The sequence below is a fragment of the Lates calcarifer genome, linkage group LG15, assembly GCF_001640805.2.
Source record: "Lates calcarifer isolate ASB-BC8 linkage group LG15, TLL_Latcal_v3, whole genome shotgun sequence".
Taxonomy (NCBI): Eukaryota; Metazoa; Chordata; class Actinopteri; family Centropomidae; genus Lates; species Lates calcarifer.
In genome coordinates this window covers 7,989,226-8,005,092 of record NC_066847.1, presented here as the reverse complement: position 1 = coordinate 8,005,092, position 15,867 = coordinate 7,989,226, and the positions used below count along the sequence as shown (strand labels likewise).

The following is a 15,867-nucleotide window of genomic DNA, read 5'->3' as shown; positions in this document are numbered from 1 at the left end:
TACATACTGTTACTGTAATTTTTCCAAACACAACACACAAACAGTGAATTTAAGACAAAAAAATGGGAGTCTTAACTATCTATATCATTGTCACTGCATTTTCTGTGTGGCCATGCCTCTCTCCTTCAGGCCTGATAAGACTACAGGAGCTGATTATGGCCCCGTCTAGGTACAACATCAGGCTAAAGATCCGTCAACTTCCTCTCGACACGCAGGACACGCGACCCCTTCTCAAAGAAATGAAGAGAAGTCGGGAGTTCCGCATCATCTTTGACTGCAGTCACCACATGGCTGCGCAGATTCTCAAACAGGTGAGTGCGAGGCCTTCATAGCAGCATTGATCCTTGTACTGTCAGAACTTAGCAAAGTCTTACAAATGAAAGATCACAGTCCTCTCACACACAGCTGTCACTGACACTAGTTGATTCTCAATAGATTTGTTGTTAATGAAAATATAAAGGCTTTGAATTCCCAAGAACTTGGCAGTGGTTAGGTGGGAGGAGAGTAACAGCAGCGGGTGTGCCAATAATGAAGTGAAATTTTGGTGTCAGCAAGTGTGGGGGACTTCCACTTGTGCCACCATAAAAGTGAGACAACTAGTGTCCAACTGTGGATATAAAACCCAGAGTTGGGTTGCAAAAAAAATGTAAATTTTGGAGGATATACTTTTTTGAATGAATGAATAGTCTTATCTTGCCTGTCTTGTAACCATAAGCAGAGAGGCAAGTCATGGTTTGACACTGAACTGTGATCAGTAGTGACATCCAGCTGCTTCTTAGAATTAAACATAGGCCTTCACCAATGAATGTATCTGGGAACCTTTTTTTCTTTCCTCTATCACTGTGTTTCTCTTATTCTTGAGCTGTTTTTCCTTAACATACATCTCACAAACAGGAAAAAGATCCAACATGTTTCATTATCAAAACTGTATGTGTACATATGTTTTGATATAAATGACTGTCAGTCAAAAAAGCACTGTCAGTGTGATGCACAGAGTGGAGATTGTGTAGGTGGTCTTATGCTCTATAGATAATAGTAGCAGGCTGACATCCCCATCTCCTCCATTCAGCTGCTGTCAGCTTCTATTAACATGTTTACCAAATGCATCATCTCCTCCCAAGTTATGTAAATAACTCGGTCCTCTCAAGTCATAGAGATCTAAGTTGACATATATCTGCTCGTGGCCAGTCTGCACATCTCGCACAGAGAAATCAGTGTCCACTTGAGGGAAGAAGTGAGAAAGGACTTTGCGGCAAAAATGCTTCTGACAGTTCTCCTCCATGACCAAACTGTCAAAGCGCTGTGGTACAGACAGTGATATTGTACAGCAATAACAAGAGGTAGTTATTGAAAAGCTGTGTTGTTGCGGCATACATTGCTTTGCTGTGGCATCCTCTAGAAAAGCTTGTGCAGATTTAATTTACATATGCAGCATTAGATAAAACTGTGCAGTATTACCTGTCTATCATAGTCATTTGATAAAGAGTAAAACAATAACTAATTACTTTACCTGTCTTTATTCATTTTGAGTGGGCGCTACATCTGGATCAACCAGCAGAGGCAAGAATTGTACTGTGGTATCTTTTAATGTTTGTGCTCACACATTCCCTTGCTACACTCAGATGCACTGAATTTATGCGTAACATGATTTGACTGGTGCAGGTGCTGGCGTATGAAGGAGAATCTGACACAGCTGTGTTTTAAAAAGGGTCTAAACAGCACCTCTGAAGTACTGTATTACGCCCTTGCAGTGTTTCATTTATCATGTCATGATTCTCAACAATATGCTGGGTCCTGTCTTTGTTTTTGACAAGCTCACCTGCACTCAACATGCCTCTGTCAGGTTATACCCACTCTCAGATTGGATGAGAGAAAATAGGAAGCTTGTCTCCTTTCGCCTTTCGTTGTCATATGTTTTCAGACTCAATTTTAAAATGTTGTGACCCTGCTACCGGTCAGAAGAGGGACATATGGGGATAATCTAAAATAAGAGCTTGATGAGGAATAGAAATGTCGACAGAATTATGGAGCATCATACCGTGAACTCATCCTGCGGCAGTGGAAAAATTTATTTCTAATTAATGAAATCTCCTGCTCTCAATACAAAACATGACAAAGTTTCAATGTCATGTATTTGGCTTGATGTCTATTGATGGAAAAGTGAGTTTGCCACCACAAAAGCATAGCATCTTATTTACATAACCTTGCTTTTTTCACAGCAGATGGTACAATTAAATGGGAAGCACAGCCGCCATGGGAATGTGGTGCCTTTGAATGTAGATTGAGTGAAACAAGTGGCAGTGATGGAGTGTTCGGATATGAGATTACCAAGGTCTTTTGATTGAAGACTCTCTTCTGTGCTGGGATAACGTCACATGCCCTGTGCAATTGCAAACCATTTAAATGCATAGAAAAGCATCAAGCACTGTTGTTATTCAGTAGTTCTCTGGACCACATATGGTGCAGTAATCCCTGGAAGCGATTGCAGAAAGTTGCCCAAAAGATGAATAGCATGTTAGTCAATATGCTCATTAAAACCTGGCTATTTTTTTCTTTGCTGATGAATGTCATTTTGTGTCTCTCTTTAGTATTGTTTGTTCTCCCTGGGCTGTCGATTCTGAAATACCCTGACATGACAAAATGACCATTTTCTCTCTCCTCTCCAATCATTCACACCTTTCTATCCCATCCTGTGTCTCCATATCCTTCCAGGCCCAGACCATGGGGATGATGACAGAGTATTACCACTATATCTTCACCACTCTGGTAATGTACCATGCTTGTTAATGCAAATAGAATCTCGTTTGTTCTCATCTCCCCACTGCTTGAGTTTTTGATGAATAGTGGCTAATTGCCAATGGGCTTTGGATCCAGTCCATTATATCAATTTTGTTTGACAAGCTGGAGGCATAATGGAGTCTTCAGTGTGCTGTAGTAAACACTCTGCTTTATAGTAAAGTCAACAAAAGTCTTTGAGGTTGCATTATAAAAAAAAAAAAAAAACAACCACTCAAGATTCATAGCCGAGTGACACTTCCAAGTTTACAAAAGATTAAAATTGGTCCTTTGTGAGCTTCTACAGGATATATAATTAAATAAAATGCCATATATATTTACAGTAAACTTTAGCAAAATGATAACAAAATGGTAGCACTACAGCAGCAACAATAAAACTCAGTTTTAACCTGATATCATTCCTAAATTTATTGACTGGGCTTTTAATCAACAGACTATATCAAAAGCTAAATTAAAGTTATTGATTTCAGACTCTATGCAAGGTTTGTTTACATCTATTAAAACACGATTACAATAGGTCTGTATTCTCAGTAATGACTCTACTAAAGTGAGAATCAATAGTTACTTTTAATCTATATGTCATTTTCTTAAATCGCAAAGGTTATAGATAGATTATGACAATGTTTTTCTAATAGTCAGCAAATCCTGTGAAACCAGCTATAAATTGATCTCACTAACAAGTATTGTTTGACTGTTGATTGTAGTGTGAAAATAGTTAATTGTCCAAAAACTAGTGAAACTATTAAAAACACATACATACATTAAGTACACAATACACTAAATACACACATACTTTTGTGCTGGGTGACATTCTCCTTCAAACTACAGTGTAGAGCACTGTAGTTTATTTTGAGTTGATCACACACACACACTGTCTTGCTGCCGAAAGAGCCCACTAGAGCATCAAATGTGGATTAATCCACTGCTGAAAATAGTCCCCAACAAATGCACTATTCACTCCTGTATGAGCAACATTTCCTAGAAACTACAGTGCCCAGCATTTCTGAGAAACTATTCAGCCTTTTTCTTTTAAAAAAAGGCAAAGCTGTATATGTGACTCATTTGTCCCTACAGCAAATTTACACTCAGTTACCAGTTTATTAGGTACTCCTAGCCAATGTTCCTTCTAAGCTGTGCGCCTGCACAATTGCGTACCGCTCCCGCTGTGTGTGCTCTCCGCACACAGCAAAACTATGTAGCGCATAAAATTACAGTGTGCGACAGTGTGCATGTCTGATGTTGCTCACAGTGGTCCAAGGAATTCTCAGGAAGTTTGTGTGTATGCTCAGACACATGAAAAATTAGGGGGAACATTGCTCCTAGCTAAAATTCAGTCTAAACACAGTTCTACCTACACAAAAGATATAATGTTTGATTTCTGTTTGAGAGAGACACTGATAGTTTGTGATGCTATTGTATTATGTTATACTGACAGGTGTTATTTTGTCCACCCCATTCATATCAGTAATGGTAGGTTAAATGACAGAAATACCTCCAAGTATAAAGCATTACAGTTTAACAGAACCATGAACTACATCCTTCGAAATTGACTTAGACTCCATTATTTGTTCCTAATAAACTGGCAACTAAGTGTGTATCTTAAGTAAGAACAAATGAGCAGTGAGAATAAATTCTAATGTAATACTGCCTGCCTTATCATTTTAAATAGAAAATTAGAAATGCTTTAAGCTTAAACATGATACTTTTTAGTTTCAGACGTGTTTAACTTAACCTGGGTATGATACAGTTTCATTCCCACCCTGAGCATTTTAAGTTCTCACTCTGCTAAAATGATCGTGTCTGACTAATACAAGCAGACCCAGCAGGGAGTCGTTGCTGCTTTTCACTGTCACCAGATAGCCGGCATCACAAGCACACTGAATGGGAATGAATACCAGCATGTTCTGTGCTGTTCCTTTCACTCTCTGTTATTGTCTCTGTTCCTGCCTCCCTCGTGCGCACACACACACTCGCCTGTCTCTCCGGACTCGGCCAGTCTGTTGTGATAATGCGATATGACATAGAGGTCCAGGCATGATGTGTGTCATCTTTCACGCTCGACAGCGTGGCAATGACATTGTGCTGCCATGCGTCATGTTTGTGTAGCGTGCCTATTGCTTTAATATGGATATTCGAAACTCTGTTGCTCTGGTTTATGTGTTAAGTGTAACAGTTTCCAAATAGATGGAACAGAAAAATATTTACTTGAGGATTAACTTTGTAACTTTTATTTGATATGATTTCCTGCAACAACAATATTTTCCTCATGAAGGCAAGATATCTTTATAGAATCTGAGTGTGGTATCTATCTAAAGCTGCAATACGCTGTCATATTGATAGACACACCATTAAGAAGATTACACCTGGCGGCTTGATTTGATCCAAAATGATGAATACTTGCATGGTATACATGGCAATACAATTTCCTCTCGATGGAATCCACTGATGTCTGTGTTTTATCTTCGGAGGTGAGGGAAATGCCGACTTATTAGAGCATGAAAAGGCAACAGCAGTGCAGTATGGGGTAATAACTTCCTTGTCCTTTGAAATGAGTCTGTCATAGCTACCGTCTTGCCATAGCTATTGCTGAAAACCTAAGGCTGAGAACTTTATGTTTGCCACCTCCAGAACACTTCTGTATGTGCTCAGAGATACAAAGCCTGTTCTTGTGGTAAAGATCTCTGTGTAATGCTGTTGTAGGATTATGTTGATTTTGTGTTACAGACATGTACAAGGCAGCACTGCAAAAAAGTGAACTTATAATTGGAACAACTAGCTTTTCTGACATTCCAAAATGCCCTCAAATGAAATGAGGATGTCACAAAGGATGAATTATATTTTACAAACAATTCTGTCCCAGTTAGTTTGTATTCTTAGCTTCAAAGATAAGAAACTTGTAACCTGATCTACTTTTTTGAGTGTTTCTGAATGTCATATAGAACAATAGTGATTTACTTTGATCTCTTTTCATAAAAGAGAGAACTGTACTACTCTGGTGAGAAATAAAAAAAAGAGAGAGAGGAGAAATATTTCAGTGACTGGCAGCGACCGTTCTTTAGTAAGTGTCTTACACGCTCTTGTTCCCCCAGCACTAACCCCACAGGGTGCTAATGAAATATCTATGTTCATCCAAATGTCTTTTCCAAGCCCCCTGGCCCATTCCGACACGACATGTGTCAACATGTGACTTCACACTTCAGCTACAATGGCTGCCCCAGAAATTACAGCGGCTCAAATTGAATTGCTTTTTGCTTAGAAGTTGCCAAGGGAATGCAAGTGTTGAATTATTAATACGATCCAACAGAACTGGTGTTTTTTTCTTGTTCTTAATTTTTTCTTAGCTACAAATAATAATTAAGTTCCCAAATAAGAAATTTGCACCTATAGAGATTATATGATCGAACATGATTAAGACAGGCAAAATATTTAACACAAGCTTGTAGTTTGTGCAGTATAATTCATTATTATGTAGGTGCAAAAACAATAACAATTTGTCAATTCTAAAAGGATTTGCCAGCAGGAAAGTGACTCTGCCACCAGAGCCTTTTTAGATGTCATTTATTACACAGACACCACTTCAGATACCATACTTAAATCTCACGATTTGACATTGAAAACTGTATTTCTCCTTCCTTTCATTCCATTTGGTCTTAATATAGTATCTCTTTAATCAGCAGCTGCATCATTCTCTTTTTATGTGAGGAGAAAGCATCCAGGATAAATACTTAAAACAAAGATGCTCAGTGCTGGCAGACTAAATGAGAATCCATCGTTCATTACTGCTGTCTCTCAAAAAAGGACCTGATGGCCATTGACCTGGAACCCTATCGCTTCTGTGGTGTCAACATGACTGGCTTCCGCATCCTCAACGTGGATAATCCCCAGGTTGCATCCATTGTGGAGAAATGGTCAATGGAAAGGCAGATACCACCTAAACCTGATTCAGGCCTGCTGGAGGGCATCATGACGGTATGTTTTATTGCTTCTGTGTTGTTCCATTTAAAGTCAGTCGTCAAAATGCCAACATAAAGAGACCACATCTATCTATCACTCTGTCTTATGTATGGCTTTTGCCCATGGTAAGAAATGGATTTAACTCTAATAGCAAGCTATAAAACACAAACTCTTTTACCTCATTATTATCACTGTATATGGCAACCACTTTATTATGCTCTCTCTTTGAGGCTGTGACTCATGTAAATAAAACAAATACTTTATTACGTATGTAGACAGATTTGAGTGGTTTTGCTATAATTTGACTAAATGTTAAACAGGAAAGATGCATATTTTAAGTGATTTTTAAAAATGTATGACCATTGGTACCATACTGAGTGGTTTAAGCATCATATAAGCAACTGCTGGTTTGCTATTTAATCAGTAGCTCTTGTGGGCAAAAATGTCTTTTTGATTAGAGAGGTTAGTAGATAAATCCAGTCAAGCTTACACAAAGGTATGCAAGGTTTGAAATCTCAGTAAAGCATTTAAGCAGAGAAGGAGTCTCAGAGAGGACAGCTTAAACCCATGGAGTACAGTTTTCACTCCCATTATCTACAGCTACAGTGAGCCAAGACCTCTGAACCTCACTGACTGAACAGGAGAAAATTGCCGCCTGGTCTGAAGCCCTGGCTCTGCTCTGGCATGCTGATGACAGGGTCAGATATTGGCAAGAACAGGACAAGTACATGGAGTTATCTTTTATGCTTTCAACAGTACAGATGGGGGTGATGTAATGATGTGGAGAACATTCAATGAGCCTTTTTGCACCAATTATCCTTTAAACGTGCCAGTCTCTCTAATTATCGTTTCTGACCAGGTGCATCCCTTTACAGCTATTCATTTTCAAATGGGGAGTTTATAATGGATAATGCACCATTGTCTCAGTATGTTTCCATGAAAATGATAAGAACACTGGCTTACTCAAATGGTCAACACAATCCAGACATCAAACTCAGAACAACCTGTTTGGAATAACATAGTGCAAGGCGTTCATAGCATCAATGCGTACCAATAAAATCTGATGAACTTCATTATGCCACTAACACAGAAAGATCCTTATGGAAAGCTTACGATCCTTGTTGAATTCATGCCTCAGACTGAAGATTTTGTACATAGTGTTGCCATTAAATAAATGCATGAAATACTGATAATAGTGCAGGTATTGATGAAATTGGCCCAATTTGTTTCATACTGCCGGAAATTAACTGCTAATAGAAAGCCAGCCTTTTATATGTTACTAAATATTGACTACATTTACCTAGCAGGTTTTAGGGGGAGGTCATTTTTTGAACCCTTTTTATTTGTCATATATCCACTAATAAGCAAATACAAACAATGTGCAATTTCCACTGATTTGATTTGGCAAATTTAGAACCCTGTTTATCATAGAATGTAAATTAATAATGTAGCAAATATGTCAAAAATAATTTTGTTTTCATTATTTTTGAAAAAAAACAAACAAACAAACTGAAAATCTGCTGAAACTGAAATCTGTTATCCAAATGCAAAAGCATAGCCCAGATTTATTTAGTTGGAAAATTTAATGATTTGCCTTTAGAGAGATTCTGAAACCTTCATGTACTAGAATGAAGGATTAATAGTCATGGTATATGATTGAAGGTAATATCTGGCCTAAAATGCCAAAAAAGAAAATCACAATAAATACTTAAGTTACAACTGTCAAAGGGATGATATTAGCCTCTTCACATAACAGCATGAAGATTAGACTGATGGAGACCCAACTGTTTAAATCTTTTCACAGCCATCAGCTGAAATAATGTTCACCCCTTATTCCAGACAGATGCAGCTCTGACCTATGATGCAGTCCACATTGTATCCGTCTCATACCAGCACGCTCCACAGATGACGGTAAACTCACTGCAGTGCCACCGCCACAAACCCTGGAGATTTGGAGGGCGCTTCATGAGTTTCATCAAAGAGGTGATGGGACACCTTTGGCCTGTTGCTGTTTGATTTAAGTGTTATTTATTTTAGAGCATTCTGATTGAGTGGTGAACATGACAATAAGAGTGGAGTGGGGACGGTGTAGTCATTTGGGACTTAGATATTTACCCAGCAAATCAATAATATCCACATACAAAGAAAACCAAGCCTTGATAGACACATCAAAGCAGGGTTGTTGTCAGCTTTATAAATTCCCTGTATTCATAACCTATTTTCCAGAAAGCACGTACTGTAACCTTCTGAAAGCACAACTTGTGTAATCGGCTCTTATTTCATCTAACATGAGAGTCTGACAGTGCCTCAGAATACACAAACAAGCCTGTGCAAAATGGCAGATGAAGGGTGTGCAGAGCTGCTACTATTTGTATCCTGATTTGTTAAAACAACAAAATAATTTGTTTTTGTCTTGGGCGTGGTCTAGAAATGGCAGGAACTCCATTTGTATTTCCCTCCTCTTATAATCACTCAGATTACTGCAAAATTAAAGCATTAACCACCTCGATCTACTGTATTTTACATAGGCTTTTCTTTCTGGCTAGGATCCCTTACCTGTGGGAACTGCCCAGTAAACTTGCATATACACAGAGAAATGAGAATGATAGTGACAGGGGGCTGTTGATATAAAAGAGCAGAGCTAAACTCATGTCCTCGTGACTTCGTCCAGAGTTTTCCCCCTGAGCAGGCTAGTTGTCCATGGTGGTCCAACACTGCCAGTGCTTTACATGCCTCAGTGCCAAGCCTGTAGTTTCAAGCATACATTTTGTTCAGTTTGGACCTATTTTCCAGTTATGATCTCTCAATTCTCACTGTGATGACAGAAAAGGAGAGTGTGGTTGAAATTTCCAGAGTCCTACCCACCCATCCACAGCATGACAGCATCCTCCTCCCTCATCAGGATATCACCATCCCCTCACTGCCACACTTGACAGTAAAACTGCTGAGGTCACAGGGCCAAAGTCAGAGCAAGCTGCCATTGCACCTAGGCTGGCCACCCTCGAAAGTTAATGTGACCGTGAAGGGTTGCCTGTCTTTGTGTGTCAGCCCTGTGATTGACTGGTGACCTGTCCAGGGTGTACCCCATCCCATGCCCTGTGTAAGCTGGAACAGGCTCCAGCGCCCCTGCAACACTCAAGGATAAGTGGGTATAAGCTATTGGATGGATGGATAATCTGCCATTGCTTGGCCTGTACTTAGCTTCCAATGAGAGGGGCAAGAGAGTGGTGGGTATGCTGTTGTCCTCATGTTTTCCATCCATTTGTCTGAGGAGAATGCAGGGTGACCCCAAACTCATGGTATAATATGAGCCACTCCCCTTTCAGTCTTGGGTACCAGAATACAGGGAGCTAAGTATGGGGTAACTGATGGCCTGACTTGCCGCCTAGTTCAGTGGTAAGCAGGAACAGAATCAGGGCTCAAAAGAAGAAAAATAATAACCTTTTATTTCCCTAAATGCATCACTTTGAGAGAAAGTGTGATCAAGTGGGAGGTTTGAAATGGGAGGCCTCCCCAAGGAATTTCTTCACCAGCAAGCAACATCCTTGAGAGCACAAAGCTTGTTTCCTCCACTGTGGCACTGAGCTCTTTCTCTTCACTAGTATTCAAAGATAGTGCTTGAAATCACCATGGCCCAAATCATCAGGTCACTTTGGTGAATAGGAAGAATTTTGTTTGATCTGCAAAGACATGTGGGTTGGGATAAAGGTTTCCAACTTGTTTCTGGTTTCCCTCCACCTTTTGTTTAGGAGCAAGTGTGACAGTTTGTGTGCTCATGTGTTCAAAACTTTCTTCTGAAAAAGAACCTGTTTCAGAGCAGTGCACTACGACCAGTCAGATGTTGAGTTTGCTGACTATCATCTGCAGATTTATTTTGTGTGTGTCTTGTGGATGCTGACCTTCTGCTAAAGCAGTCTCACTTGGCTACGTCAGTGAGACACACTGACCTGACTTTTGACACAAAGTGGTGTGCAGTTATCATGCATTTCCCTTTAGCCTATGGTGGCCTGCTAGCTGGAGAAGTGTGGGTCCATCTAAAAAACCACACTGTTCCTGAAGACTTGGGGAATGAGGAAGTGGGTCAGTGGTGAACTGAAGGAGGTGGTGGGGGCAGCGTCTGTTGGGATGAATGAAAAGTGAATGTAATAGGATTTTCAGTCTGTGCTTCGGCAAAAATTATGGTTCAAGACCACAGTATGGGGCCCCCAGTACTCTCCTTATTGAATTAGAGTTACTATATGTAACCATTCATATAATGATATATCAACAATGACTGTCTTGGAAGAAAGTATGATTTTTGTCCTTGCACTCACAATGTGACAGTTTCCAACCATTCCCACAACACCCAGAATTTATTGTGTAAAGTGTGCTCTGAAATCCTATGTCCCATATTATAATGTTACTCAGCTACACATCCTCAACTGGCACAAGATCCATGAATACTATTGTTTGTGTCTGAGTTGCAGGAACAATATCTGTTTGTCTGCCAAATGTGCAAACAGAATATCGCAAAGGCTTACACGATTACAATGAACAACAAACAATGTTGCTCGTGTGTGTGGTCAGTTGAAACAGTGAGCACTGTCGGCCCTCGTACCATTAGCAGTTCAAGTTAGGGACTTGTAGTGACCATGACTAAAGCCAATGAAATATTATTACGCTGTTGTTGTTAGGCAAACATACTGTAGTGTGCAGTTGTAAAAACACTTACTCAGGCCTGATTTACACTTGCTTCAAGACAAGCGTCTGACATCTTCTGAAGGTCAAATTGGCCCTTCGGATGTGATGTGGCTGAGGCATTTATGTCACTCTTTGAGTTAGAGCTGTTTGAACATGCCACCCACCTCAGTGGCAATAGGCGAGATGAAATGAGGTATGAGGGAGTTTGTAGAAGAAGGGTGCCACAAATTTGTCCTTGAAGCTTCGATCTTCTTACAACAAGTTCTGGCAAGCTACAGGGAGGACAGGAGAGAGCTATAGCCTGTAGGGTTGTTATAGTTTGGATTTTAAATATCACAAAACTGCTGCTGCTCGACACACAATGACTGCTTACTCTATTCTACCAAGACCTATGAAAGGTGTAGCATCACAGACTATGACTGAATGAAAAGGACACCAACGGAAGATGAAAAATCTTGTTTTGCATGAAACTCGCAACAGAGAAAATAAAATAACATAACCCCTAAAATAACTGAAATAAAATAAATATTAGCATGGCATTTCCCTCCAGATGGCTGGGCATGCAATACAAATGCCAAGACTAGACTAAAACGGACAAGAACAATGCAAAGAGTTAGTTTCATCACAGTTGATAGACAGATACTTCTGTTAGTCTTAGTGTGAGAGGAACAGGGACGTAGCAGAGACCGTCATGTTTGCTTTCGCGCATGTCTATGGAGGTGGCAGTTATGAGGGAATCATAATAGGGGGCAGTTATGTTTTTTCCCCCTCATGGGGAATCAAGCAAAAGGAGATGGTTGTTAATTAACTCTACTAGTCTGGAGGGAAAATGCGTTGGAGGCGTTGAGATGTAAAATGTAATTAAAAAGAAAAAAAAGAAAAAAGGAAATGCAGCCTGTACGGTTTGTGTTTGTACTTTTGTTTTGTGGGTGTTAGTGCATGTGTGGGTGTGAATTTTCTCTCAGAGAAAGATAGAGGGTGTTGTAGTGTGTTTTGTTGACAGCACTTGTAAATTTCTCTACGATTATCTCTTCATTATTTTTGCCATATTGTAATGCACGTCAAATACTTTGTTCCTATCATATACAAACAGTGTGTGTGACTAAAGGTACACAAAGTTAAATCAACACCTCTAATCCAATCTGATTGGGCAACATTTGTGAATCATAAACAGGATTATTGTATTGTCAGGTTGCACAAGTGTTTAAAGATGGTTATGTGCGGCATTCTACATTACAACAACAAAGATGATAATGTGGAATTTGTTCTATGAATGTGGGTATAAATATGTAGATATATTATCTTTCAGTCCCACTGGGATGGTTTGACGGGGAGACTGTCATTCAACAAGACAACTGGTCTGCGTACAGACTTCGACCTGGACATCATCAGTCTAAAGGAGGACGGACTTGAAAAGGTAACTTTTGCTAAAATACTATTTTCACTTTCAATTCATTCCTTGCTGAGATGGAATAAAACCAACAGCAATGTGTATCACCACATGCAATGTATAAAAAAGTTTAACTTCTGTGAAGATTATACCATAAAAAGAAGTTAATGGATTATTGATTTCAGAAATATGTTTCAGATTTTCCTCTTGATGTGGAACAGATAATGCAAATTTGACAGTATCATTTACCTCCTAACAAGGAAGCAAATTGGCTGTTTCAACATAAGCATAAGTTAGTGGATCATAAAGCAAATTGGATTAGGGTACACATTAGGGTGTTAATTGCAGCCTCTCTTAATGATAATTCGAGGTGATGCCCAAAATGCTGTTTGGTGGTAATGAGCTGTATAAACATGTTTTACAAAAAAAAGGAGAGAAAAAAATGAACTAAAATGTTGGTAATGTAGAACTTATTTTATTATACTGGAAGGCAAAGTACCCTCTGGACTATAACAGCTTTTCTCTACTACAGGGCTTTCATACATTATGAATACATCAAATAGGGATAAGTCCCATTATGACTTCCTCAAGTACTCCCTAAAGGCTCAAGACCATATAATAGCAGGGGCTTTTCAGCTTGTAACCCTTCTGTTCAAGAACGGAGCTTGTAACACTGCTGCTTTGATATGATTTTTCTTTTCCCTTTTACTGGCATCTTGTCCTGCATGTGGTCAATTAAGTTGAAGCACAGTCATCTTGCAAAAAGTATTTGATGGCATATTAGCATCCTCTCATTGTGTCTCTGACAAATCCGACGCTCAAGCATGTTAGCATTGATCCAGCAGTGTGCTGCGGATTGCTCACTTTTTTTTCTTTTTTTTTTTGTATATCCGTGGAATCGGCTTTAACTGTTGGAGCCTGTTAAGATGTGGACTTTTCTCAACTAATCCACTGTAATTGAATATTAGCCCCAAGTTTGAGCTTGTGCTGGAATTATGAACAGGTTCTGAGTGCCACTTTGACTCAACGCTTGCATGCTCAGGAGGGTGAAATAAATGTAATGCTCTCTGTGTGGTTGCATGAGTAAATAACTTTTGAATCAAGTCTTCTGCTAATTATGTTTAATGAATTGAGCTAATTGTAATTGGGCACAATTAGAAGGAATTTTGCAAAGTGAAGAGCATTCACAGATATTTTTAAATCTCTCTCCTGGAGTCCTCTTTGGTTGTGTGACAAGCTGTAACTAATGTGCTTTTCAAATTAGAGCATATGCCTCTCCCTGGATTAGGCAGGGAGGACATTAACAGGCGTTTTTCATGCTTTTTTTTCTGTAAATGGATCCACAAGCACAAACCCCAGTGAATATTAAAAGCTGTGTCTGTAGTAATAGAGAAAGCAGGGAAGATGGAAGTAGAGGGCTTGACTTGCAAACAGAGATTGTTACCGACAGCCACAGGACTATTTGTGCTAATGATATGTTCCAGAGTGTGTCTCTACAATATGCAGAGCTTTTTGCCTCAGAGCTTCTTGCATGTATAACTCCTTTTATTTGTTCAAATCTCTTGGCTTATCTTACTGAGACTGCAAAGCAAAATTACTTTCAAAGTGTAATCTAACTGGCAACCCCACAATGTACCTTCATTCAGATTAGCTGTAATCTTCTTGCAATATTTGCTATTTTTAATAATGTTTTTGTTTGTTTTAGTGTTATTGCTTTAGCCTTATTTCCTTTTCATGCACACTTACACACATTTGAAACTCACAACACCACTACAGCATCACAACAGACAGCATATTATTATTTGTATACTTTCATCTAATAATAATCTAATATAATCTGTTATCTTGATTTAACAGTTTTCTTGCATCTGTTTTCATTATTGTTGGTATATCTTAGTTTCAAGGTACTGAATGGGCCGGTGAAGAGTTTACATTGTTTCTTTTTATCTGATTAACATCCTTGTAATCTATAGTGATTTTTCTTTACAAAAGAATGTTAATTCTTGTTTTAACATACAATATATCAAATGATTCCAGTTTCTCTGATTTGCCCATCATGCTTGATCCCTCTCAAGACATACACCTGACTACCCTGTGCTTTCCAAAACACCCTGGCCTGCTGCTATAAAGGTGACTCAACCAATCATCTAATGCTGCCAGAGATGTGTTCAACCTGGCACTAATGTGGGAGACTGGTTGGCGGAGGGAGTCTGCTGGGGTCACAGCCCACCAACAGACACAGAACACTTAGCTACACGCTTTTCATCTTCTGCAGGTGGGGAAGTGGAGTGCGTCAGGAGGTCTTAACATCACAGAAGTGCCGAAGCGAAAAGGGATGAACATCACTGATTCCCTGGCGAACCGCTCCCTCATCATCACCACAATCCTGGTAGGTCACCTGTGTTGCCTGGTGTAAAAGATGTCCTAAAAGATGTCCTAGTAATAATACCCCAAAATTCAAGCTTTAGAACACTGTAAGACCTTATATTTATCTCTTTCCAGCAGAGATATCCTTTGCAATCTAGAGAGCATCAGCCATGTTTTAATTTTAATAAGATGCACGCTCAGTTTATATCTCTTCTCTTTATGACTGACATACAATATACTGGCTAGATCTAAACATAGAACACAAATCATAGATTACACATCAGGTACTGCATCATAAGTGACTGTTTACTAAATCCCTGCACCTTACAGCTATTGTGTAATCATAGCGTAGCAACTGTAACTAGGCACAGAATGCCTGTCAAACTTTTGATTTCCCAACATGTTGAAGCTATATGCATATGGTTGTAGTGAAAGTGATTCAGAAAAAGATTTCTCTGCCCATTCCTGAGCCTTAGACTCTAATATCCACTGTAACCTCACCCTGCTTTACTTCTAAGGCCAAGGAGCATCTCATTAGCTGCCAACATTTTGTGGGGTTATAGGATACATTTTACCACAGCCACTGTGTAGTATTTCTCTGCTATGGGGAAGGTATAACAGAATTTAGGCTGACATTATGTGCTCTGTCCTAAACTCAGCATCTCCAAAATGAAATATAT

At 39.3% G+C, this 15,867-nt stretch overlaps 1 protein-coding gene across 1 annotated transcript in view; it reads left to right on the top strand.

Annotated features, from left to right (window-relative positions):
- grik3 (glutamate ionotropic receptor kainate type subunit 3) overlaps positions 1–15,867 on the top strand; it is a 90,983-nt gene that overhangs the window by 49,374 nt on the left and 25,742 nt on the right. Inside the window, exons 4-9 of the mRNA XM_018698791.1 lie at positions 130–311; positions 2,713–2,766; positions 6,595–6,765; positions 8,590–8,733; positions 12,740–12,847; positions 15,096–15,209. Of these exons, the coding sequence (XP_018554307.1) occupies positions 130–311; positions 2,713–2,766; positions 6,595–6,765; positions 8,590–8,733; positions 12,740–12,847; positions 15,096–15,209 (773 nt within the window). The remainder of the gene's footprint in view (positions 1–129; positions 312–2,712; positions 2,767–6,594; positions 6,766–8,589; positions 8,734–12,739; positions 12,848–15,095; positions 15,210–15,867) is intronic.